This window comes from Canis lupus, chromosome 6 (genome assembly GCF_003254725.2).
Source record: "Canis lupus dingo isolate Sandy chromosome 6, ASM325472v2, whole genome shotgun sequence".
In the NCBI taxonomy this organism is placed as follows: Eukaryota; Metazoa; Chordata; class Mammalia; order Carnivora; family Canidae; genus Canis; species Canis lupus.
The window spans coordinates 29,709,649-29,731,719 of NC_064248.1; the positions used below are offsets into that span (position 1 = coordinate 29,709,649).

Genomic DNA, 22,071 nt, shown 5'->3' on the forward strand with positions numbered 1-22,071 from the left:
CCGCTGGCAGCCCCAGCTGCAGCCTCCATGAGGCTGGCAGGCCTCAGGGGCCCCGGGGGACGGGCGAGAGGCCAAACGTTCAAATGTGATCCTGCGCACGCCTCCTTCTGCAAAGCCATGCAGCGGTATCAGGATAACACCCCACAGGGGGTCAGAAGAAGTCCCCTGAAAAAGGCCTAGATGTTTTCAGTTGCATTAGGGAGACAGATTTCTTAGGCAGTGAATCTGGCTCTGAATTTCAACCCTCTAAGAAAGAAAGGAACATTTGAGTTGCATGAGGTCACTCTGGCTAATGACAACACTGTTGATCAGAGATGCATTTTGATCCTGTTTTAGTGCAATTCCTCTCCTAAAAAGTGTGTGTGTGTGTGTGTGTGTGTGTGTGTGTGTGTGTGTGTGTGTTTGGGGGGGCAGGCATTATTAACTCCAAATCCAAGGTTGGGGTCAGCTCTGAGGACTGCAACTTTACATGCTGGGTGGCAGGTCCCTGAGGGGTAGAGAGGCTGCCTTCACACATGGTCTGTGTTTGAAAAATACAGTTGAATGAATGAATGAATTGAAGTTTCTCCAGGGAGTTACTTTTCCTAAGGGAAAGAAATGCCCCTAAATGTTAAAGGGATCAAGCTTGTTATTTGAGAATCCTGTAATGCTTGGAATTTTGTTTATAAATCAGTTTCTCCAAGTTGAATTTCATTCCAGGTGTGCTGAATGAGCCCGAGGGGGATCGCACATTATTAGCAGATCCCTCCGGTGGTCCCTTTCACAAAGTCAAAGATGGTAAGAAGGGCAATGTCTACACCCTAACCCTGCCTTTGATATGCCTTCTCCGTAAGGGTTTTACTCAAAGCAGGGCAAATCTACCCACATGTCCACGCAGCAGCCTCTGCCCACTGGCTGGAGGCCTGGCCAATCAGTGTGCGCCACTAGCTCCCCTTTCCCTTCTTAGGACTCTACCTGGACAGCCCAAGTCCTCAGCCTTTTATGCAATTTCCAGAGACAGATGAGGCCGCCAGCTGAGAGGAGTCACAGGGAACATTCTGTGTGATGTGAATGATTACAGAGCACAGATCCGGCCTCATTTAAACATTTCCGGTTGGCCTCCCAGGCATGCCAGAGGATGCTCAAATTGCCACATTCCCCCTGCGGATATGAACTCCAACACCCTCATCACTCACCACAGAGTGGAAATGACGGGACAGGAGAGTGACAAAGTTAAAATTAAGTGAGACCCGCCCGGGATGGACTGGATGTTTCTTCTCCTTCTGAGCCAGGGTCACTGACATCTGGAAATAGTGATGTGGCCCCAAATCTTCCTGTGCGGGTGGACACAAGCCTGATCGAGTCGCTGAGTCACTGATCCCAAAGAGGCCATCTTACCCCCAAGTCAAATTCATCCCGTGAAGCCAGGAACCATGCCCTCGCCACCCCTGTCCCCACTACCTAAGACGGGGTTTAGCTCTGGCAAGGGGTAACAAGTCTTTCATAAATCCACTGAAAATAAAGACACTTAATCAGATGGCACACAGGCTTCCAAATATATATTTAAGTTCCCACTACATGTTTTGTGCCACTAGTGGGCATTAGATAAATATTTGTTGGACAAAAAAATTAAACACTTAGTAAAAGGGGATGGATCCAAGGCACTGAGAGGAAAGGGACATGAAGGAACTTTCTGGGTGATGAAATACTTCTTATCCTTACTGGGATGTCAGTTGTCCTAGAGTATGTATATTTCAACAATCACACTATTATAAAATTAGGATCTACATATTTCACTAAATGTAAGCTATACCTTATCTACAGTATGCCTTAAGTCTATTGCACCTCAATTATACTCAGCACCCTGGGAAAATTTTCAACGTTGAACAAAGAAAATACAATCAATATGTTAGTAAGTCTTCCCTCCAAAAAAGGGGGAAATGGTACTCCCAAAAGTTTTTTTGTTTTTTGTTTTTGTTTTTGTTTGTTTCTTTTTTCTTTTTTTTTTTTGGTCTGATTATAACCTTCTGATGCTAGAAATTGTTCTCTGGAAGATAGAATCTTTTCATGGAAAGAACACAGGATTCTGAATCAGGCAATCCTGAACATGACTCTTGGCTTTGCCATTTACGAAAAAATATGACCCTGGGAAAATTGCTTAACTACACTGAGCCTTAGTGTCACCATCTGCAAGAATGGGATCAAGCCCTCCATCAGCGGTATAGTGTTTTGGGAGTTCGGTGATGTTAACCTTCCTCCTGCCATAGCTTTAAAAAAAAATTAAACTAGTAGAAGTCAATCCATAGTTAAGGCCCTAATACATCACTTAGGGTTTTCACACAGGATTCCTACAGCAAGATGGAAGAGAGAATTCCTGCCTTGTTGAAGTGTGTTGTTGCTGTGGTTTTAAACAGTGCTATTGGAAAATGTAACATGGTTCTGGCAAAATCATCCCTTGTCTGTCAAACAGTAACAGAAAAAATTACTTTATTAAAATTTTAATGCAAAAATGAAGGTACCACAGCATTTTATCAATAATGCTGGTATGCCCTCTTTCTCTCATTGAGTAGCCAGGGCTGCACCAAAGAATCTAAAGGGCATGTGGTCAGGAGTTTAACTCTTAGATGCCTAGAGAAAAAATTGGACATGAAGCCAGTAGGAGACAAATGCCAACATGTGAGTGACTTTCTGTTTGCAAGGTCCATCAGAAATTACATGAAAGTGTGGTCTTTTTCCAACTCTGGAAGCAGGAGCCACCCCTCTCTGAGCCATCAGGTAAGCCTTTAGAATACCTTCCCAAACACCTTTGTCTTGTGAACATTGACCTATGAGGAACCATAAAATGGTTCTCACATCATAACTACCCATCACACGGGTGGCTCAAGCCAGGGAACTCGTGTGCTTAATTAAGTTTTCAGGTTACATTTCGACTCAATCTATCACAAGACACACTTCCTGTCTTCAATCTTAGTGGAAGAAGATATGTCTAAAATGTTTAAATCCTTAGGAAGGAAGGAGACTTAGGAAGAAGAGTCAGTCGGATGAAACTGAATCTTTTTGTGATAGACTGTAGTAGCCATATGTCCGGGCATGGATTTTCATTGTTCAGGCTATAGATGGGCCAGTGTAGAGGTCTGGCTGACTGCAGGTCCTTAGGACAGCTCAGAAAAGTCATTTGCTCTTTATTTCCTTGCTTGTTTGTTTTATCAGATCCTCAGTGTGAGTTAGCTTCCTTGTATGTCTTTCCCATCAAACTGGCATAAACCCTCCCTCCCTCAAAATGACAGCTGAACAATTGCATGCTAACCAAGGTACCAGTCTACGTTGGAGATTCAAGGGAAAATATGCCCGACAAACAACTCTGGTCTGGAGACTTTATTATGTGGCAGTATTTCCTGAGGGTTGACTGTGTGTCGGGCTAAGCACATTCTGTGCACTATATCATTTAATATTCCCAACAAACCATTAGCTGTGTATTTTTATTATCTAGAATGTTACTTGCTAAAGTCTGAATGAGGTCTTAAACTCGGAAGCCATGCTATGTTCCACCATCTTGCTGGTCATTTCTCCCAGCTCCCGTCTTGTTGTGGTGCCCATCACACTCTATTATTCTCTGATTTTATAAACATATGTTGGGAGCACTCATTAAGTTCCCCCCACATGGTACTAGGTTCTGGGGATGCACTGATGAATGGGACAGACTTGGTTCATGCCTCAATGGGACATATAATCAAGGGACATCAGATTAAATGTCTAAAGAATGAATGGATGAATGAATGAATGAATGAATGAATTGAACAAATGATAATTCAACCTCATCTCACCTCCTTGTATGGAGTCTGATGAGATTTAGCTTCTGGCATTTCCCTAGTGTGTGCTAATCTTTTACTGATAACTGGGCAGTGAACCTCTTAGGAACAGAAACCTTCTGCAGTCACATGCTGTATTCCTGAACTGTAGAGAGAAAAGAGCTCTCTTTAAACATGAATGAGTATGATTTCAATAAGCAACTAAAATATATAAAACAAAACGAAACAAAACGAACCAAGTCACCATCTTTTTCTTCCCGGGTTGGCAGTGAATGGACAGGACATATTTAATGGTCCACAGGTATTCTAATAACTAGAATGAGTGGAATTGTTTCATTTTCTATTTTAAAATTTCCTCACTTTTCATTCCTCATTTTTCACTTGAAGAGGTTGAGGTCAGAGAGTTTCAGTGACTGGCTCAAACTACCCAATGTTCTGGATATTAAAGCCGCCAAGAGAAATTTATTTTCCAGGGATATTTTTGAACCTGGCAGTTAACCCTAAAGGCTGTCCAAGGCTCTCCTTATTTACTAGAAATTTTTGGAAAGTGAGTCTGGTTATCAGAGGCTGCAGAGCTTTCAAGAGCAAACAATTTTTTAAACAACTTCTCTCCTGGGTGGTAATGATTTCATTAATGAAATGCATTTCATCATCCACATACACATCATGGTGTGAATTATGCCTTAATAAAGAACCTTTCAAAGAACATTTATTATGGGATTTGCCTTTCATTTGTGCAGGCAGATGCTGGACACCTGGATAAGCCATTGGGTCAGCCAGTCCCTAGTAGGTTCCTCACTGGGCCTCCATTCACTAGAGAGTCACAGGACCATCAGTGACTCATATAAGGTCTGAACTCCCACAACAGTCCTAGGAGAAGGACAGAGAAAAAAGAGGAGCACATCAACCATATCCAGGATTGAGGAGGGTACTCTAAATAAAATTCTTCATAGTATTCTAGAAGATTAGGGGTGCTTCCTTATGACTAAGCTGTTCTTTGATTCATGCCAAAGACAAGCTCATTCATTCATTCAGCAAACATTTCAGAAGTTCTCCCTTTGTGGAAGAAAGTGTTACTGAAGGAGGGTAAGATACATTTTCATACCGCAAATTTAATTCTCAATGCCCTGCAGACATTTGCTATGCACAGGATCCCTGTATAAATCCTGGAGAAAATCAAGGAGCATTGTGGGAATATCCACCCATTATTTACCCAAATAGCTACTGGGTTTTGAGGGAGGACAAGACACTGCACCTAAGCTGAAGAAATGAGTTGTTTAAGGTAATGTAACGAGTTCAAAAGGAAAAAAGTGTCTGGGCTGATTTTTTTTAATGCCAAAAGAAGAATCAAATAGAACCAGCAGATGCCATTTATCACCCAAATGCAAGACTCAGAAAGGGGAGGGGGGTGGTGGGCCACCAAATAGTGTATGAAGGCTTTGCAGCTACATCAGCACAGATGCCCCGACTTTTTCTCTCCTAGGCAACAGCTCTCAGCTCTTCCTACTAATATTTGAGTCTGTTTGAACACGCTTAGGATGCATATGCTGTGCAAACACGCAATATGGAATAGAGGGAATCTGTGTCATGGGGTGTATATGAGGGCTGAGTTGGGTGTAGAATTTCAACATGAAACGTGGGAACTGGTATATAAGTCCTGCAGGGCTTGGGATTTAGAAAAGCCTGTGTCAATCTGCACAGCCTGTGCCCTTGGTATTAGAAATTTGGTTTGCCTGTCTTTGAGTGACTCCATCTAGAAGTCCTAGGAGAGGGGGAAAAATGAGTTCCCAAAGATACTTGTGGTCCAAATACTTATTGAGTTCCTAGTATGCGCCTGGCCCTCTGCCGAACACCAAGGTACTTGTTGTGTGCCTTTGCTATTGGGAGACCAGGGTCACCACAGGCATCACAGACCCGTGATAGTGTCTGGGCTTTGGTTTCTCGGTGTCAATTTTTAATGGCGTTAGGATATTTAACACTGGAATCCATCACTAAGTGTCTCCCATCTCATCTCTGATGAGGGAAGAAACGAAGACAAGCAGATGATAATACAAGCAAGCATGTGGCCTGTGAGTCTTCCATCTGCCTGAAGTTTGACTTTGCTGCTTCCACCCTATAGAACTCTTGCATGAACTATTTGTTCGGGAGCCTGGATCATTATCAGGGTTTTTGTCACACTCTCTTATGTGTGAGCTGGGGAAAGGGACTGACACAGGAGCAGGACTGAGGGAGGCTAGTGGCAGGAGGATAGGCTCTGGAGTGATAAAGACCCACAGATTCCTCAAGTCTCAATCTCCTAATCTGAAAACCAGGATAATAATTGGGCCTTCTGCTTTGGATCATGTGAGAAAATGAGGCGGGATGTATAAAAGGTCTGATGCAATATCTGGCACTTTGATAAGAACTTAGCACCAGCTCCAGGATGCATGTCCCATCTTGAAAAGCAGAAGCTGCCTGAAAGAGGAGCATTCACTTACCGACTTCTCAGAGATGGGGTGACTTATGGGGGTGATGGGTGTTACCCATTACCGGGCAAGGCATTCGGAGACCAGGTGTCCTGAATTCTGTGTCCAGATTCCCTGAGGATTCATGAGGGTAGATGGTGGACGATGAAGGGGCTGGGCTGTCAACGGGACCAAATGAGTCTCCAGGCCCTCCTCCCCGGGAAATGGCCCCCACATGTGTCCCTCGCCCACCCTCCAAGCCCCATATGACAAGGCAGGACTTGATCCAGGCAGAGAGGAAGCAGCTGAGTGGCTCTGCTTCACAGTAACCTGGGCCCCAGGTAGAGAGACCAAAAATATGTGTGAGAGAGACAGAGACAGAGGGATATAGAGAGATAGAGAAAGAGAGAGAAGAGAGACAAATGGAGAAAGAGACAGAGACAGACACAGACTTTATGAAAGAAGAAGAAAAAGAGAAGTAGGAAGAAAAAAAGAGAGGACTAGAAGAAACAGTCAGAGGGAATGAGAAAAAAAGTACAGAAAAGTAGAAGAGAAAAGAAACAGAAGAGCACTCACCGACTGCCTTCAAGGAGGCATACTTGTTAAGCTCTTTGCCCGGTGGCTGCTGCTCATAGGGGTTGGAGATCTGGCCCAGGCTGGGGTACGAATGCGGATGGCCCATCTGCTGGAGCAAGGGGGAGGTGGGCACCGCGTTGTTCATCTGGGTCGTGTCTGCATGTGAGGAGACAGAGGGACATGATCACAGATGGAGCAGGACCTTCTACCCACACCCACCACTGCCTGGTCCCAAACTCATGTCAGAACAACCAACTCCATGACCCTCACTGGAAAGCAGCTGAGGACAGATGGGTAAACAGCAAATTTATATATAAAGATGATTAACTTCAGTAATAGTCAAGGAAATGCAAGTCAGAGCAACAGTGAGAAGCCAGTGCTTTGCCAGGAGACCAGCAAACAGTACAAGCATGGAAGGACCCCCACACTAGCAAAGATGTGGAAACTGGCCAGTCTCATAAACTCACCTGGGGGCACAATCTGCCATGTTTGCAGAAACAAACAGTTTGTTTGTCTTGAAATGTAATGTGAATGTATACCTTGACCAAATAATACAACTTCTAGGGATGAAGCCTACAGAAACAGCATCAGAATATATGGAGAATATATGGATAGGGGCGCCTAGGTGTCTCAGTCAGTTGAGCATCTGCCCTCGGCTCAGGTCATGATCCGCAGGTCCTGGGATCAAGCCCCACATTGGGCTTCCTGCTCAGTGGGGAGCCTGCTTCTCCCTCTCCCTCTGCTACTCCCCCTGCTTTGCTTGCTCTCTTGCTCTCTGTCAAATAAATAAATTAAGCTTTTTTTAAAGATACAGAATATATGAATATTTGTTCAGAGGCGTTCTTTGCACCGTTGTCTATAAAGTGGCTAAAGGGCACAGGCACAGAAACAACCTGAACTTCTATAAATACAGAATTCGTAAATAAATTACTGTGCATCTACATTAAATACACAATATGTACATGCATATGCTGGGATATCATGCGGCTGTTAGAAAAAAATGTGTTTAAAAGTGAGTTAACTCTATACATGTCAACCTGGATAGTTCCTTTTGGTTTATATTGTTAAGGGTTTCCCCAACACCCTGAGAGCAGTGGGATGGATGGAGTGAGGGGAAGAAAGAGAGGAGAAGCAGAGCCCAGATGGGGTGATTATGGCTCAGGTTCAGGCAGGAACTACAGGTTCTCCCCACTTCATGAGGCACATGTACAGATCCAGATAAACATGGTGGTGGGTGCTGGTGCTGCCTTGAAAGATCCCCTTCACTTGGCATGTGTGCCTATTTCCTGGCTGTTGTGTCAGCTGCACACAGCCCATGGCTGCCCCTAGCACCCAGGAAGTTATTCTTGGCAACTACCACCTTGGGTTTAGTGTGCTTCATGCACCTCACTCAACACCTGAGGTTGCTGGCAACCAGGGCCTGGCTGACTCCAAGGCATGCAGACCAGCCCCATGCCTCAAGGTGGGGATAGCTTTGGAGCAGTGGATGCTCCAGAACTCCCAGGGATTGAAACAAGCCACCTTCTCTAGTAAAGGGCCAGACGGCAAATTGTTCAGTCTTTATGGGCCACATTGTCTTGTTACAAATGCTCAACTCCGCCCTTGTAGCAAGAAGGCACAGACATGAGGTCAATGAAGGGGGTGTGGCTGTGTACCAATAAAACTTTATTTATAAAAACAGGTGGTTGCTAGATTTGGTCCAAGGGCCATAATTTGACTACCCCTGGTCCAGACTTTATCTGACACTGAGACCCTATCCTTGAGTGGCTCCTTTATCTTTCCTATTTTGTTTCCCTCACAACCCAAGAGGGGTGTGTGCATGTGTCTGTGCATGTGTCTGTGTCTGTGCGTCTCTGTGTGTGTCTGTATGTGTGTGAGTGCTGGAGAGCATTCCCTCGGAGTCTCATACACCTGAATCCCTCTCTCAAGTGCTGCTTCTAGACAATTCAAACCATGATAGATATGGACTATGTTTGGCTTTAGAAACCAAATGAACCCAAATGGAAAGAGACAGGGACACTACAGCTGAGAGATGAGCAGAGCATGTTTATCACTGCACAGGCAACTGCATCATGGGAATGTCACCAAACATATGCCACATAACCCAGCCTCTGGCCTGCACGTGAGGAAGTGGGTGTATCCTTCTGCCGAGATAGCTTTTTTGGCTGAGATTCAGCAGGGCTGGGAAGGCCCAAGATTAAGGAAATCATGGATGAGGTGCTGCATAAGGTACAGCTTTTGCTGAAGCGTGGACCTCAAGATCCTCTGATATCTTCTCTCCAGAGCAACCTGCTGGAGAAGTTTGTCTCCTCCCGGGCATGTCAGGCTAGACATGTTTTGTGCCCAAATGCTGGTCCAGGGGGAGCACTTACTACAAGTCCTCATTGTGTCCTGGCTTTGTGAATTTTTTTTCTCACAACGTCTTTTTTTTTACTGGACAGGTTCTGCTAGTTGCGTGTACTCAGAGCTACCCTGCACAGAATACACTGTGCCCTGAGCATCTGAGTCATGTGATGAACCGCCCATCACGGTGACTGTCTCAGTCTGGGTTTTCCCAAAAGTCACTGAGGTAAGGACTCAAGGAGGAGCAAATCTGGGAGGCAGGCTCAGGGAATACTATAGAAAAGGAGTAGCAGAGTGAGACAGGGAAGAGAAAGCAGACTAACTGTAGTGAACTGGAGTCTTATCCCATTTTGGAATTCTGGTAAATGGTGTTGAATGCCTGTCTCAGAATTTTGTCTTCCGTGGGCAAGTGAGCCCCTTACTATTCCTACACCAATTCCCAACAGTCATTGGGTGAGGGCTGCTTCTGGAAGATAGCAATGCCTTAGCACTCGCAACCCACCATGTTCAGGGGCGGAATGTGCTCTGGCAGCCACAAAAATTCTTATTCAGATATGTAAGAGCCGGCAGTTGGAAATCAGGCCAGGAAACCACACCTCTGGCCACAGAAGTGCGTATGTGATCCAAATTGGACAAATCATGATGCCTCCTTCTTCTCGTAGTGACTGGGCTGGAGGCAGGCATGGGACCTACGCTGGACCTATTAGAATTCTTCCCTGAGTTTTTCTACTGGGAATCTTTGGACTCAAGGAGCCAGAAGGTCATGGATTCAAGTGAGTTTGAACCTGCCATGTGGAGAATATTGTGAAGGAGTAAGGACAATAGGAGGAAAGCAGAGAAGATAAGATAGGGAAATCCCTTTCTAATAAGCTAGCATGCTTTGGGGTTACTATCTTCGGCAATGTAGAGTTTGGACTAGTGTAGTTGTGTGGATTCCCTCTGGGAAGTGAGACTTCCAGATCGAGGGGAGGCTGCCCATGTGGCTATAATGAAGGGCCTGGGGATTGTGTCAAGATGGAAAAGGAATCACACCTGGGTATTCTACAGAGATTTAATAGAAATTTCAAACAGCGAATGGCCTCAGTAGTACACAGGGAATGCCCAAAGACATTCATAAATTAATTTACTAATATCTTCATGGCAGGTCATGTTTTTTCACCCCTGGAAGTAGATCCCAAACATCAGCTCAAATTTTGTTCCCAGGCCTGCCAGGGGAAATGCTAAACTCTGTAGAGATAGAAATAAAACTAAAGGAAATAAAACTCTGTAGAGATGTTCCTCATCACTTGGGACAGGCTTTTATATTATTCAACAGAATAGTTAATATGCTATCATAAAGTATTTGCTTCTGGATGATTTCTCCCAAGTCCTGAGCTTCTTCAAGGGACAGTGAGTGGTTAACCTAATGTAAGTGGGCATGACCAAGATGGCCCACCAAAGGAGTCCCTCACAAAAGAAGAGATGGGGCTGCCCCAGAGCCATATTCCTGCTATCACATGCAGAGCCACAGAAAGCAAATTCCGGCCATTTCAGACAGACATTTGGTGCTTGCTTCCAGACACTGAATATTCACAAATATTGAAATCCAGTCTCAGGGCAGCAATCAAGAATTATTAAACAGACATTTGTGACTGGGTTTTTTAAATGTTATTTTCATTTTACTGAACAAGAAGATAGAGCAAACCTGGCAACCCAGAGTTTCTGTGAGTTTTGTACAAATATATCCAGCTAAGGAGGAGAAACCAAAGTGTAGATGGGAAGTCAGCCCAGCTTGGAATCCAAGCAAAATAGAACAATAGGGTGAGGGAAGAGCAAAGACTGGATCAGATTCATCCTTGCCAGTAAAGGTGAGAAGAAAAATAAAAGAGGTAGAGCGTATGTAGGTATATATGTATATGCATATGTATTTTTATGTATATATGTACACATATGTATATATTATCTATTTATCTATCTCTATCATTTAATTTATATAGTCATGGCCATAGAAGGAATCCAGTCAGACCAATGATGACTTGCTCTCAGCAGGGTAGTTTCTTTTGTAGACACACTTCGGGCCCAGAGATATTTTACCTACCTCACCTCTGTAGAAAGATACTTCCTACCCAATGCCACAAAAAAAAAAAAAAACCTTCCCTGCCTCGTTATAATTTCGCAACTCATTCTGACTCTTAGAAATAACAAACAAGGACTTGCTGTTCTGGGATGCTGTTTTCCATCAAGAACCTCAGTCAACAAACAAAAAGTTGATGATGTCCCTGTGCTCTCCTTCCTAAGACGGAAGAGGGGTCTTAAGTATTTAACAGTCATTTTCAAAGAAGGGTAAGACATAGCTACTCTAATTGGAAGCATCTGGCTGACCTACCCCCAGGTAACCGCTGCATAAGTATCATTATATGTGGTATATCTTAGTCACTAAACAGAAATAAAATAAATGCAATTCAGATAGGGTCAGCTAAGGTAAAAATGCTCAGTTGCAAACACTGGGAGGATGCTGTGGGCTTCTCAGTGTAGAAGAGACAAATAACAACTATCAGAAACTGGACTAATTTGGCTCATCTTGGGAGAAAAGTAACAATAGCCAGTCTTTCAAGGCACATAACAGGAAGAACAGCTCAGAAAGGCACAAGATGGTCAAAGGTGTTGTTTCGTGGAACGTACATAATGTGCCAGGCACTTGGCGAGGAATTTCTCATGTAATATATCTCCTTTAATTCCTATATCAACCCTATAATGTAGAGACCTACAGACAATACATCTTTTAAAATAAGGTGTTCATTGTAGAACAAGTTTAGATTTATAAAAATACTGCAAAGGGATCCCTGGGTGGCGCAGTGGTTTGGCGCCTGCCTTTGGCCCAGGGCGCGATCCTGGAGACCCAGGATCGAATCCCACATCGGGCTCCCGGTGCATGGAGCCTGCTTCTCCCTCTGCCTATGTCTCTGCCTCTCTCTCTCTCTCTCTCTCTCTCTCTCTGTGACTATCATTAAAAAAAAAAATACTGCAAAGATGGCACCAGGGTGGTACCTGGATGGCTCAGTTGGTTAAGTGTCAGACTCTTGGTTTCAGTTCAGGTCATGATCTCAAGATTGTGAGATTGAGCTCCATGCTCAGCGTGAAGTCTGATTGAGATTCTCTCTGGCTCTGTCCTTCCCCATCACTCGGTCTCTGTCTCTGTCTCTGTCTCCATCTCTCTCTCTCAAATAAATAAATAAATTAAAAAAAAAAGATGGCACCAAGAATTCCCATATATACCCCAGATCCTGTTACTAACATCTTGTGTTGTATGGTACATTTAAATAATGAGCCACTTTGATAAACTACTATTAACAGAAGTCTACACTTTATTCAGATTTCCTCAGTTTTTATGTAGTGTCCTTCCCCTGTTCCAGAATCTCATCCAATTACCACATTAAATGTAGTCATCATGTTTCCTTAGGTATCTCCTGGCTGTTAGTTTCTTAGACTTTCCATGTTTTTGATGATTTTGACAGTGGTAAGGACTTCCAGCTAGGTATTGCATAGAATAGGCCTTGAATGGAATCTGTCGGATGTTTTTCTCATGTCTAGAGTGAGGTTGTGGGTTTGGGGGAGGAGAACTGTAAAGTGACATTCTCATCATCACCCATCAAGGATACATACTATGATGCCTTATCATTGTTGATGTTAACCTTCATCACCTGCCTGAGGTAGTGTCTGTCAAGTTTCTCCACTGTAAAATTATGCTATTTTTTTTCTCTTTCCATACCATACTCTTTAAGTCACTCCGTACAACCCACACTTAAAGAGCGAGGAGTTATGTTCTACCTCTTTGAGTACAGAGTGTCTATTAAATTATTCAGAATTCTTTATAGGAGGCTTGTCTCTTTCTCGTCGCTTAATTATTAAACCATTTATTTATATCAGTGTGGACACACAGACATGAATTTTATTACATTGAGTTATAAACTAATACTATTTTATTCTGTTTTTTGCTCAAATTGTTTTAGGTTGGCCATTGGAAACTTTCAGTTGGCTCCTATTGCCCCTTTTTTAGAGCTTCCTTGCTAAAAAAGCAATACAAGATGTTCCAGGTTCATCTTGTATATTCCCTGTCCAGTGCTAGAATCAGCCATCTCTCCAAAGAGGTTTGGCTCATTTTATTGTAGAATGATGTTAGTAACTAAGATCTGAGTGCTGGGTGTGCTCATTGCTTCTGGTCTCTCTCTCTGCCGACAGAGTAAGGAAATCTGTGTGTGTGTGTGTGTGTGTGTGTGTGTGTGTGTGTGTGTACTAACTCACATGTACATGGGTCTACAAATATTTATATATGTAACCATCTTTATCTACCATAAGCTAAACATGAGTTCATCTTGCTATCTCTAACTCTAATCCATCATCATATGGGTCATTCTAGACTCCTCCTCTTGCTTATTTGTAAGCTCTCACTCCAACAATGAGAAATGTGGCTCTCAGAATTCAACAACTCAGTTGTTCAGTCTAGTATAGAGATCTAGCAATATTAGAATTATTAACCCACATCCCCATGGGAAACAACTTTTTATCAATTAGAGCACAGTCTTACGAACAATGGATCTTTCAAATTATTAATATGTTTTTCTCTTCTGTCTTCCTATGTACATGATGACCATGGCATCCACATATCTGGCTGGGTAAGGCTGGGGAATTAGGATTTATTACAGAAGGAATACAAAAAAATAATGATGATGATGATGATATTAATTGATTAATTAATGATGAAGATGGTGACACACTTATACATAATACACAAAGAGGTGTTATTAGGTACCAGGCACTATCCTCTATATGAACTAATCCAATCATTCCAAGAATCTCTATGAGATACTGTTTAACCCATTTTGCAAAGGAGGAAATCAAGGCACAGAGAGGCTTTGTAACCTGCCCAAAATTATACCACTTTCATACCACAGAGTTCTGCTTTAGACCTAGCCTTTTGACTCTAGAATCTGTGCTCTTGGTTACTTCCTTACTGGCTCTAAGGGAGTAAATTTTAAATTTCTGACATTCACAAAATTATTTTGCAGTCAGACAATAATACAATTTTAAGTCACATGGCTGATTTTGGAAAGTGTTCTAAATTCCTTTCTCTCTATTCTTTTTTTTTCTTAATTTTTAAAATTTAATTTAATTTTAAATTCCAGTAGTTAACATACAGTATATTATATTAGTTTCAGATGTACAATAGTGATTCAACAATTCCACATATCCCCCAGTACTCATCACAAGTGTACTCCTTAATCCCCAAAATCTATTTCACCCATCCCTCCACTCACTTCCCCTCTGATAACCATCAGTGTGTTATCTATGGTAAAAAATCTGTTTCTTGATTTCTCCCTCTCTCTCTCTCTCTTTCCTTTTAAATTCCACATATGAGTGAAATCATATGTCTTTCTCTGACTGATTTATTCAACTTAGCATTCTACTCTCTAGCTTCATCCATGTTGCAAATGGCAAGATTTCATTCTTTTTGATGGCTGAGTAATATTCCAGTGTGTATATATGCCCCTATCTCCTTTATCCATTCTAAGCCCAAGTGTCCATCTAATGATGGACACATGGGCTGCTTCCAAAATTTGGCTGTTGTAGATAATGCTGCTATAAACATTGGGGTGCATGTATCTCTTTGAATTAGTGTATCCCTTTCAAATACCCAATAGTGTTATTACTGGATCATAGGTAGTTACATTTTTAACTTTTTGAGGACACCCTCATATCTTTCTGGGACTCCATTCTTTAGCAAATTGAGGCTGGGACTTAGTAGGCAGGACTACAGAATTTTTGTCAAGGATGGACCAGGGAAGAAAAAAGATGGGAAGCCTGCCTCCTCTGATTTTAGGGAAATGAGAAAAATGACAAGGAAAGAGAGAGCGAGATGAAGGACTATCACTTGATTTTCCCTCTTTGGTCTTCAGACCCATGTTGGGGAAAATGATGGGTGAGGGAAACGCTGAGGGCAGGGATTTCTCATCTCACTACTGTGTTTGGGACCCCAAGAGGAACTCAAAGTGAAGAAGCTCTGAGCTATCAGAGGGGATCTGAGTCAGTTAAGAAACAAAGTGGTATGATCTGACTACCCAGATAGCCTCAGAGCAGGGATCCTGCAATAGAACCTTTCATTGTGGAGCAGAGGGTTCCACATAGTAGCATGGAGTGCTTCCTTCCACTTTATTCTATTCTCCTTTCTCTCCCAAGCAGATGGTTAGCATAGCCCAACTCAGACAAAAATCACAAACTCAGAAAGGCCAAATAAGCACCTTAACCATATAAAAAACAAAAAAAACAACCTATTTCTCTAAGTATTACAATCCTAATTTACATATAAGGAAATTGAAGCCCAAAGAGGTTGAGATGCTTGTCCAAAGTCCCACAGCATATTAGTAAGTGTCAGGATTTGATCCCAGGTTTGTCTGATGGCAAAACAGGTGCTTCCTCCACTAAGTTAAGCTGCCTCTCAGCAGGGACAGGAAGAAACCAGAGGTTCAGGATTGAGCCTCCTCTATGGAAAGAGACTCTTCTGTTTTGAGTATCTTCCTTCTTATAAAATTTCCCACTCAGACCAGTAAACCAGTGGCCAGATCTATATGTTTTTGTTTCCTTTTTCTTTAAATTTTATTTATTTATGATAGTCATCACAGAGAGAGAGAGAGAGAGAGAGGCAGAGACATAGGCAGAGGGAGAAGCAGGCTCCATGCAGGGAGCCTGACGTGGGATTCGATCCTGGGTCTCCAGGATTGCGCCCTGGGCCAAAGGTAGGCGCTAAACCGCTGTGCCACCCAGGGATCCCTTGTTTCCTTTTTCATCCGGAGAATAGAACTTATAATAATAATAACCCCAGGGAACGAGCAGGTCTCCCCCCACCCCTGTTCTGAGAATCCCTTCTTGCCTTGTGGAACCTGTGCTCTGACCTCTCCAGCTTGCTCACCCATCCATTCCTCCTCATGTATTTGTCTGCAGTGTGCCAGGCATTGTGCTTGGTGGACAAGTCCTAGCTCTTGCACCACCTACTAATTAGAGGAGCTCAAAAAATGTTCCCAAAGATTTTCAACACCCAAGAGGTTGCCTAGCCTATGAGGCCATGTTGTTCTTGCCCAGCTTTCTCCCCCACCCCACTCTCCCCAACATACTTTCTGTGCTTGACAGCATAGCTTTGCAGTCACTGCCCACAAGCAGCAGCATCCAGGATGACATAATGAAGTAAGAATGGAATTTTAACTCAGTTAGTCCTGGATTCAAATTCTGACTCTTCTTTTTGCCAATAGCATCTTGGAGTATGTTCTAACACCTGCCAGAGCCTCAGTCTTCAGCTCTAATATGGGGACATAACAGCTTCCTCTGAGGGGTGCTATGAGGCTTGGAGACTGCATATACACAGTGCTCAGCATCCCACCTGAAACAGAGTAACCATCCAAGACATTATAGCCAAAGCTTTATTGCTTCCAATTGTCTGGGAAACAAAGATGACATGATGGGGTGGCCACAAAAGGAGAGTGCGGTAGGTTTCCATAAGGCCCCCTCTGGACTCGGGATTCTTGGACATATTCCAGATCATTCAGTTGTCTCAGAACAGGATAAATGAGAGGGAATAGGGAGGGGATGTTCTTGCAGGGGCCAGTTGCAGTGGTAATTCTCAGAACAACAACAAAAAAAGAGAATACATGGTCAGAAGTCATAGCAGAGCTCTGGCTTTTAGCTCTGTTTTCCTTTCTATCCTTTCCAAACCTTTGTGCCCAGTATCCTTTTAAAGAGAAAACCTGAAAATTATAGTTTGAAACACCATGTAGATTTTCTGTGGCCACAAGCAAGCAAAAAAAAAATTCAAATCCAACTCAAAATTACCCTGAATTTGTCAAAAGAGAACATAGCAGGCTAGGCTCTCACCAGAAAAGGTTTATGTAGAAAGAGAATTAAATCCATCTTATTGAATCTTGGTGGCAGAAGGACCAGCAGGGATTTGCAATGGAGGAAAAACTGCACATACATCATTGTAAAACCTTTGGTAAACGAAGCATTTGTGTTACCCATGGGTTTGTATCTCTAAGCATGCAAAACATTTTTTAAAAATTTTTGACCATTTAGGATGGGGATATTTTAAAACTGGAGTTGTTAAATATTTATTTAATGTTCACTTCTGGCCACTTTTTATGCAGGCTCTGGGGGGTGGGGGCAGAGATTCATTCTAAATCTTGGGTTGTGCCCCAAAGAGACGATGGGCACTTTTGGTCTGCAGCGCAGACCAAAGGAACACAGGGGACATGGAGGACCCTTAAGACCAGCATGGTTAGTGCCATGATACAGTGAAACAGAGTCCTGTGACAGCACAACCAACATGGCACCTCATCCAGCTTTAGAAGGTAGAAGACCTTCTTCATTTACATTTTGAGAGAGATTGTCGAAGACACTACACGAGGACCATTTTAATTGGAAGTAACATTGTGAGCATGTTCAAGAAATGGCCATTTATTGGTATCCCGTTTCAGGGCCATCTCCAAAGTGAGTTAACTCACCACCGATGGCTCAGCATCATCATTATAAATACCAAAGGTTGTCTTATGAGCACAGTGGTCATTTCCCCAAAGTCAAGCTCATGAGCTCGTCTAATGGTACACGTGTGCCCCGTCCCTCGCTAGCCCAGTGTGGCCTGGTTGCTTCCTTCCTGCTCCTTGTCCTCTTACCCTCCTCCTGTACCATCTTCCTCCCAATTCCATCTGTTTAGAACTTTTCTTTTCCCCTTCATCATGGTTAATCTTTTATCAGTTGCATGGTGAGCTGCAGCCTGTCATCTTGGCCTTCATTATTTCTAGTCCAAATGTGTTGTGGGATTAGAAACTAGATACCCAAGCTTGTTAGAATAAGTTGTAAAGTAACAATTAGCCATATGTAAAGATACTATTCTGCAAAATGCTCTCCTTTTTCCCAACATCTTTCCCAAGCTGACTCTGAATCATCTTTTCAGGGTCAGCTTATACATCATACCCTCCAGGGGACCTTCCTCCCCCCAATCTATCTTTTTTTTAAAAAGATTTTATTTATTTATCCATGAGAGACACAGAGAGAGGCAGAGAGAGAGAGGCAGAGACACAGGCAGAGAGAGAAGCAGTCTCCCTGCAGGGAGCCCGACGTGGGACTGGATTCCTGGTCTCCAGGGTCACGGCCTGGACTGAAGGTGGCGCTAAATCGCTGAGCCACCAGGGATGCATCCCCCTTCCCTATCTTAAATATTTCTGCACCTCTCCGTATTCACCTGCTAGGGCTGCCATAACCACTGAGATAGGGAGGGCTTTTAACAACAGAAATGTATCATCTTGCAGTTCCAGAGGCTGGAAGTCTAAGATCAAGGTCGGTTCCTTCTGAGGTGGTAAGGTGCCTCTCTCCTAGCCTCTGGTGGTATGCTGGCCATCCTTGGCACTCCTGAGCTGGTGGAAGCATCACCCCAATATCTGCCTCTCTCCTCACATGGTGTTTGCTTTGTGTGCATGTCTGTGTCCAAATTCCTCTTTTTCAGAAGGACATAGTTGTATTGGATCGGGGCTCATCCTACTCCAGGAGGACCTCAACTTAACTAATTTACACCCGAAACAATCCTATCCCCAAACAAGGTCACATTCTAAGGTACTGAACGTTAGGACATCAGCATATCTATTCGAGAGGGACACGATTCAATTCTCAATTCGAAACACTTCCTTTGCTTTGCTTCTTTAGCCACAGAAATAGTCTCTTTATTTCCAATGCCTGTTTTCCCACACCGCTGAGGTCAGGGGATATGATCCATCTCCTCCACACCTCCGTTCCTGGCTCCTGGAGCTTACTCCATGGAACTGAATTCTAACTAACACAGGAAAGGATGAGGGGGAAAAACACCATTTTTCAGGCACCTGCCATGTGACAGGCAGTATGCAAGGAGTTTTACCTAAAAGTCAGCTTTCTCGCTAAGAAAAATGCATTAAATGTGTCAGCTTAGCAACAGCCATTTTTGTTGCTCTGAAACTTGTTTTTTCTTTTTGGATTGTATGTGCACTGGCTACGTATTTTGTTTATGGACAATTTGACAGCAAACAACAACAATAGAAAAGGAAAGCAATAAAAGAAATGAGGGAACTGGGCCCAGCTTAGCCAAACACAAGGGATGCTACGCTGCTCAGGTATGTATCCTTCAGGTGGTAACACAATGCAGATACTCGATGGGTGGAGGATGCAATATATCTTACACCAAGACTCTAGTAGAAATGATGCTATACAGGGGTTGGGGGAGTCTCAGACAGCAGGTGACCAGTTGCTTAAGAAAATTTTCAGCGTGCACCAAAAAGACCTTTAGCTCCTGCTTTGGTTGAAGCTTCACAGAGCCAATGCATGGAGGCAGAGTATTTGTTGATTTCCTATCACTCATACATTTTGTCCTCACAGAGCCCACTTGGGGTGTAAATCTCCCGCACTTAACTTCGAGAGTCCATTTTCAAGGACTTGTCACATAGAGGATGGCTGAGGCTCACAGTGATAGACACGACCATGTCTCTCCCCATTTTCTTTATCTTCCAATGTCCTCTAACTAGCTTCCCCTGTGATTCAAGATGCTAATCTTTCCTCTTGAGGAGTATTTGAGAGCAAAGTGAGTTTATGAAGATAGACTAGGTCATTTAGAGACAGGAGACATGGATTCAAATCCTACTCCAGCAACGTACCAGCTGTGAGGTCTTAAGAAAATTAATGGAGCCCTTGTGCCTGCGGTTTACTGCATATAAAATGGAGAGAGATGGGGAACTAAGTGTTACTGAAGGCAACGCACATGCCAACAAAAGAATTGGAAGCAGGTTCTTGAAGAGACATTTGCTCACCGACCTATACTGCAGCACTATTCACAATAGCCAAGAGGTAGAAGCAACCCAAGTACCCCTCGATAGGATGAAGGGTCAAAGAAAATATGGTATAGGGACCCCTGGGTGGCTCAATCCATTAAGCGTCTACCTTTGGCTCAGGTCATGATCCTGGGACCCTGGGATTGAGCCCTGTGTCAGGCTCCCTGCTCAGCGGGGAGTCTGCTCTCCCTCTCCCTCTGCCCTTCCCCCACCCACTCATGCACACTTTTTCTCTCTCTCAAATAAATAAAATCTTTAAAAGGAAAGAAAATGTGGTATATGCAAACAATGGAATGTTATTCCGCTTTTAAAAAGAAGGGACTTCTGACACCTGTTTTAACATAGATGAACCTTAAGGACATTACACTAAGTGAAATAAGCCAGTTATAAAAAGATTCATACTGTATGAGGTACCTAGAGTAGTCAGACTCTTAGAGACAGGAAGTAGAATGGTGGTTACCAGGAGCTGGGGTGGGGGACAAGAATGGGGAGCTGGTGTCTAATGAGTAGAGGTTTCTCAATTTTGCAAGATGAAGAAGTTCTGGAAATCGGGAGCACAACAATGCAAATATACTTAACATTACTGAAGTGTATGCTTAGAAATGGTTGAGAGAGTAGATTTTATGTTTTGTGTTCCTTCCCAAAATTTGAAAAAAATAAAATAAAAAGCACGTGCCAAGTACTTTACCTATACATCCTTTATTATATCTGAAGCCATTCCGAAAGTTAGGCATTATTGTGCACAATTTGCAGATGAAAAATAGGAGGCAAAAAGAGGCTATGAACCATGTATTCAAGGTCATGGGCAGCAGAGACAAAGTCAACTTCATCCAAAACCAATGCTTCTTTCTCCATACTAACTGATTAGTTACGACAAAGTCCAGAATAAGATAAAATGAGATACATCCTGAAAGCACTAACCTTAATATCTGGCACATACAAGAATCTGTAATCTTTCTCCTCATATTTCCACATTTTAAAGACTTTCAAGCCCCAATAAAAACAGCCTAACCATTTTTATCCTCTGAGAATGCTCCAAGTGGTGATTGTTGATTAAATCAAATCCTTTTTAATTGCAAGTTGAGCAAATTCATTCGTTGAATAACCCACTTATCAAATAATCACCATGTGCCATTCCTAGGCCAGGCATCTTTCTGGGTATCGGGGAAAGAGAAATGGATAAGACCCATTCCTGCCTTTGAAAAGATCACAGTCCAACGGAGTGCTGAAGACAGGAATAGACAGGTAAATGACTTCCTTCTATCACATGTGATATTACAAATAGGTACAAAGATCTGAGGCAATCTCTGTTTCAAGATTAAAATTCCTAAAAATGATCATTTAAGATCTAAAAAACACAAACAAAAACAAAAACCCAACAACCTTGGGGCACCTGGGTGGCTCAGTCAATTAAGCGTCTGCCTTCAGCTCAGGTCATGATCCCAGGGTTCTGGGACCGAGCCCCACATCGGGCTCCCTGCTCAGTGGGAGTCAGTTTCTCCCTCTTCCTCTACTCCTCTCCCTCACTCGTGCTCTCTCAAATAAATAAAATCCTAAAAAAAAAAAAAAAAAAAAAAGAAACCCTTAAAATTGCAAAATGAAACCACAATGAGATATCGCTACCTATCTAGAAGAATAGCAAAAACAAAAGCAAAATAAAAAGTCTGACAATGCCAAATCCTGGCAAGGATGTGAAGCAACTGTGAGACTCTCATGCATATCTCCTAGGAATGCAAAATTATACAACCCCTTGGGAAAAAAAGTGTAGCAGTTTCTTTTAAAAGGTAAACTTAGGGCACCTAGGTGGCTCAGTTGGCTAAGTGTCTGCCTTTGGCTTGGGTCATGATCTCAGGGTCCTGGGATTGAGCTTCAAGTCGGGCTCCCTGCTCAGTGGGGAGTCTGCTTCTCCCTCTCCTTCTGCCTGCCGCTCCCCCTGCTTGTGTTCTTTCTCTGTCAAATAAAATCTTTTAAAAAATTAAACATATACTGAGAATCAGACTTTATAATTCTACTCCTAGGTATTTAGCCAAGAGAAATGAAAACTTATGC

The 22,071-nt window shown here is 43.0% G+C and overlaps 1 protein-coding gene across 2 annotated transcripts in view; it reads right to left on the minus strand.

Annotated features, from left to right (window-relative positions):
- SHISA9 (shisa family member 9) overlaps positions 1-22,071 on the minus strand; it is a 287,792-nt gene that overhangs the window by 21,393 nt on the left and 244,328 nt on the right. For both annotated transcript variants that reach the window (XM_049111379.1, XM_025416471.3), the window contains exon 3: positions 6,809-6,964. In XM_049111379.1, coding sequence (XP_048967336.1) covers positions 6,809-6,964 — 156 coding nt within the window. The remainder of the gene's footprint in view (positions 1-6,808; positions 6,965-22,071) is intronic.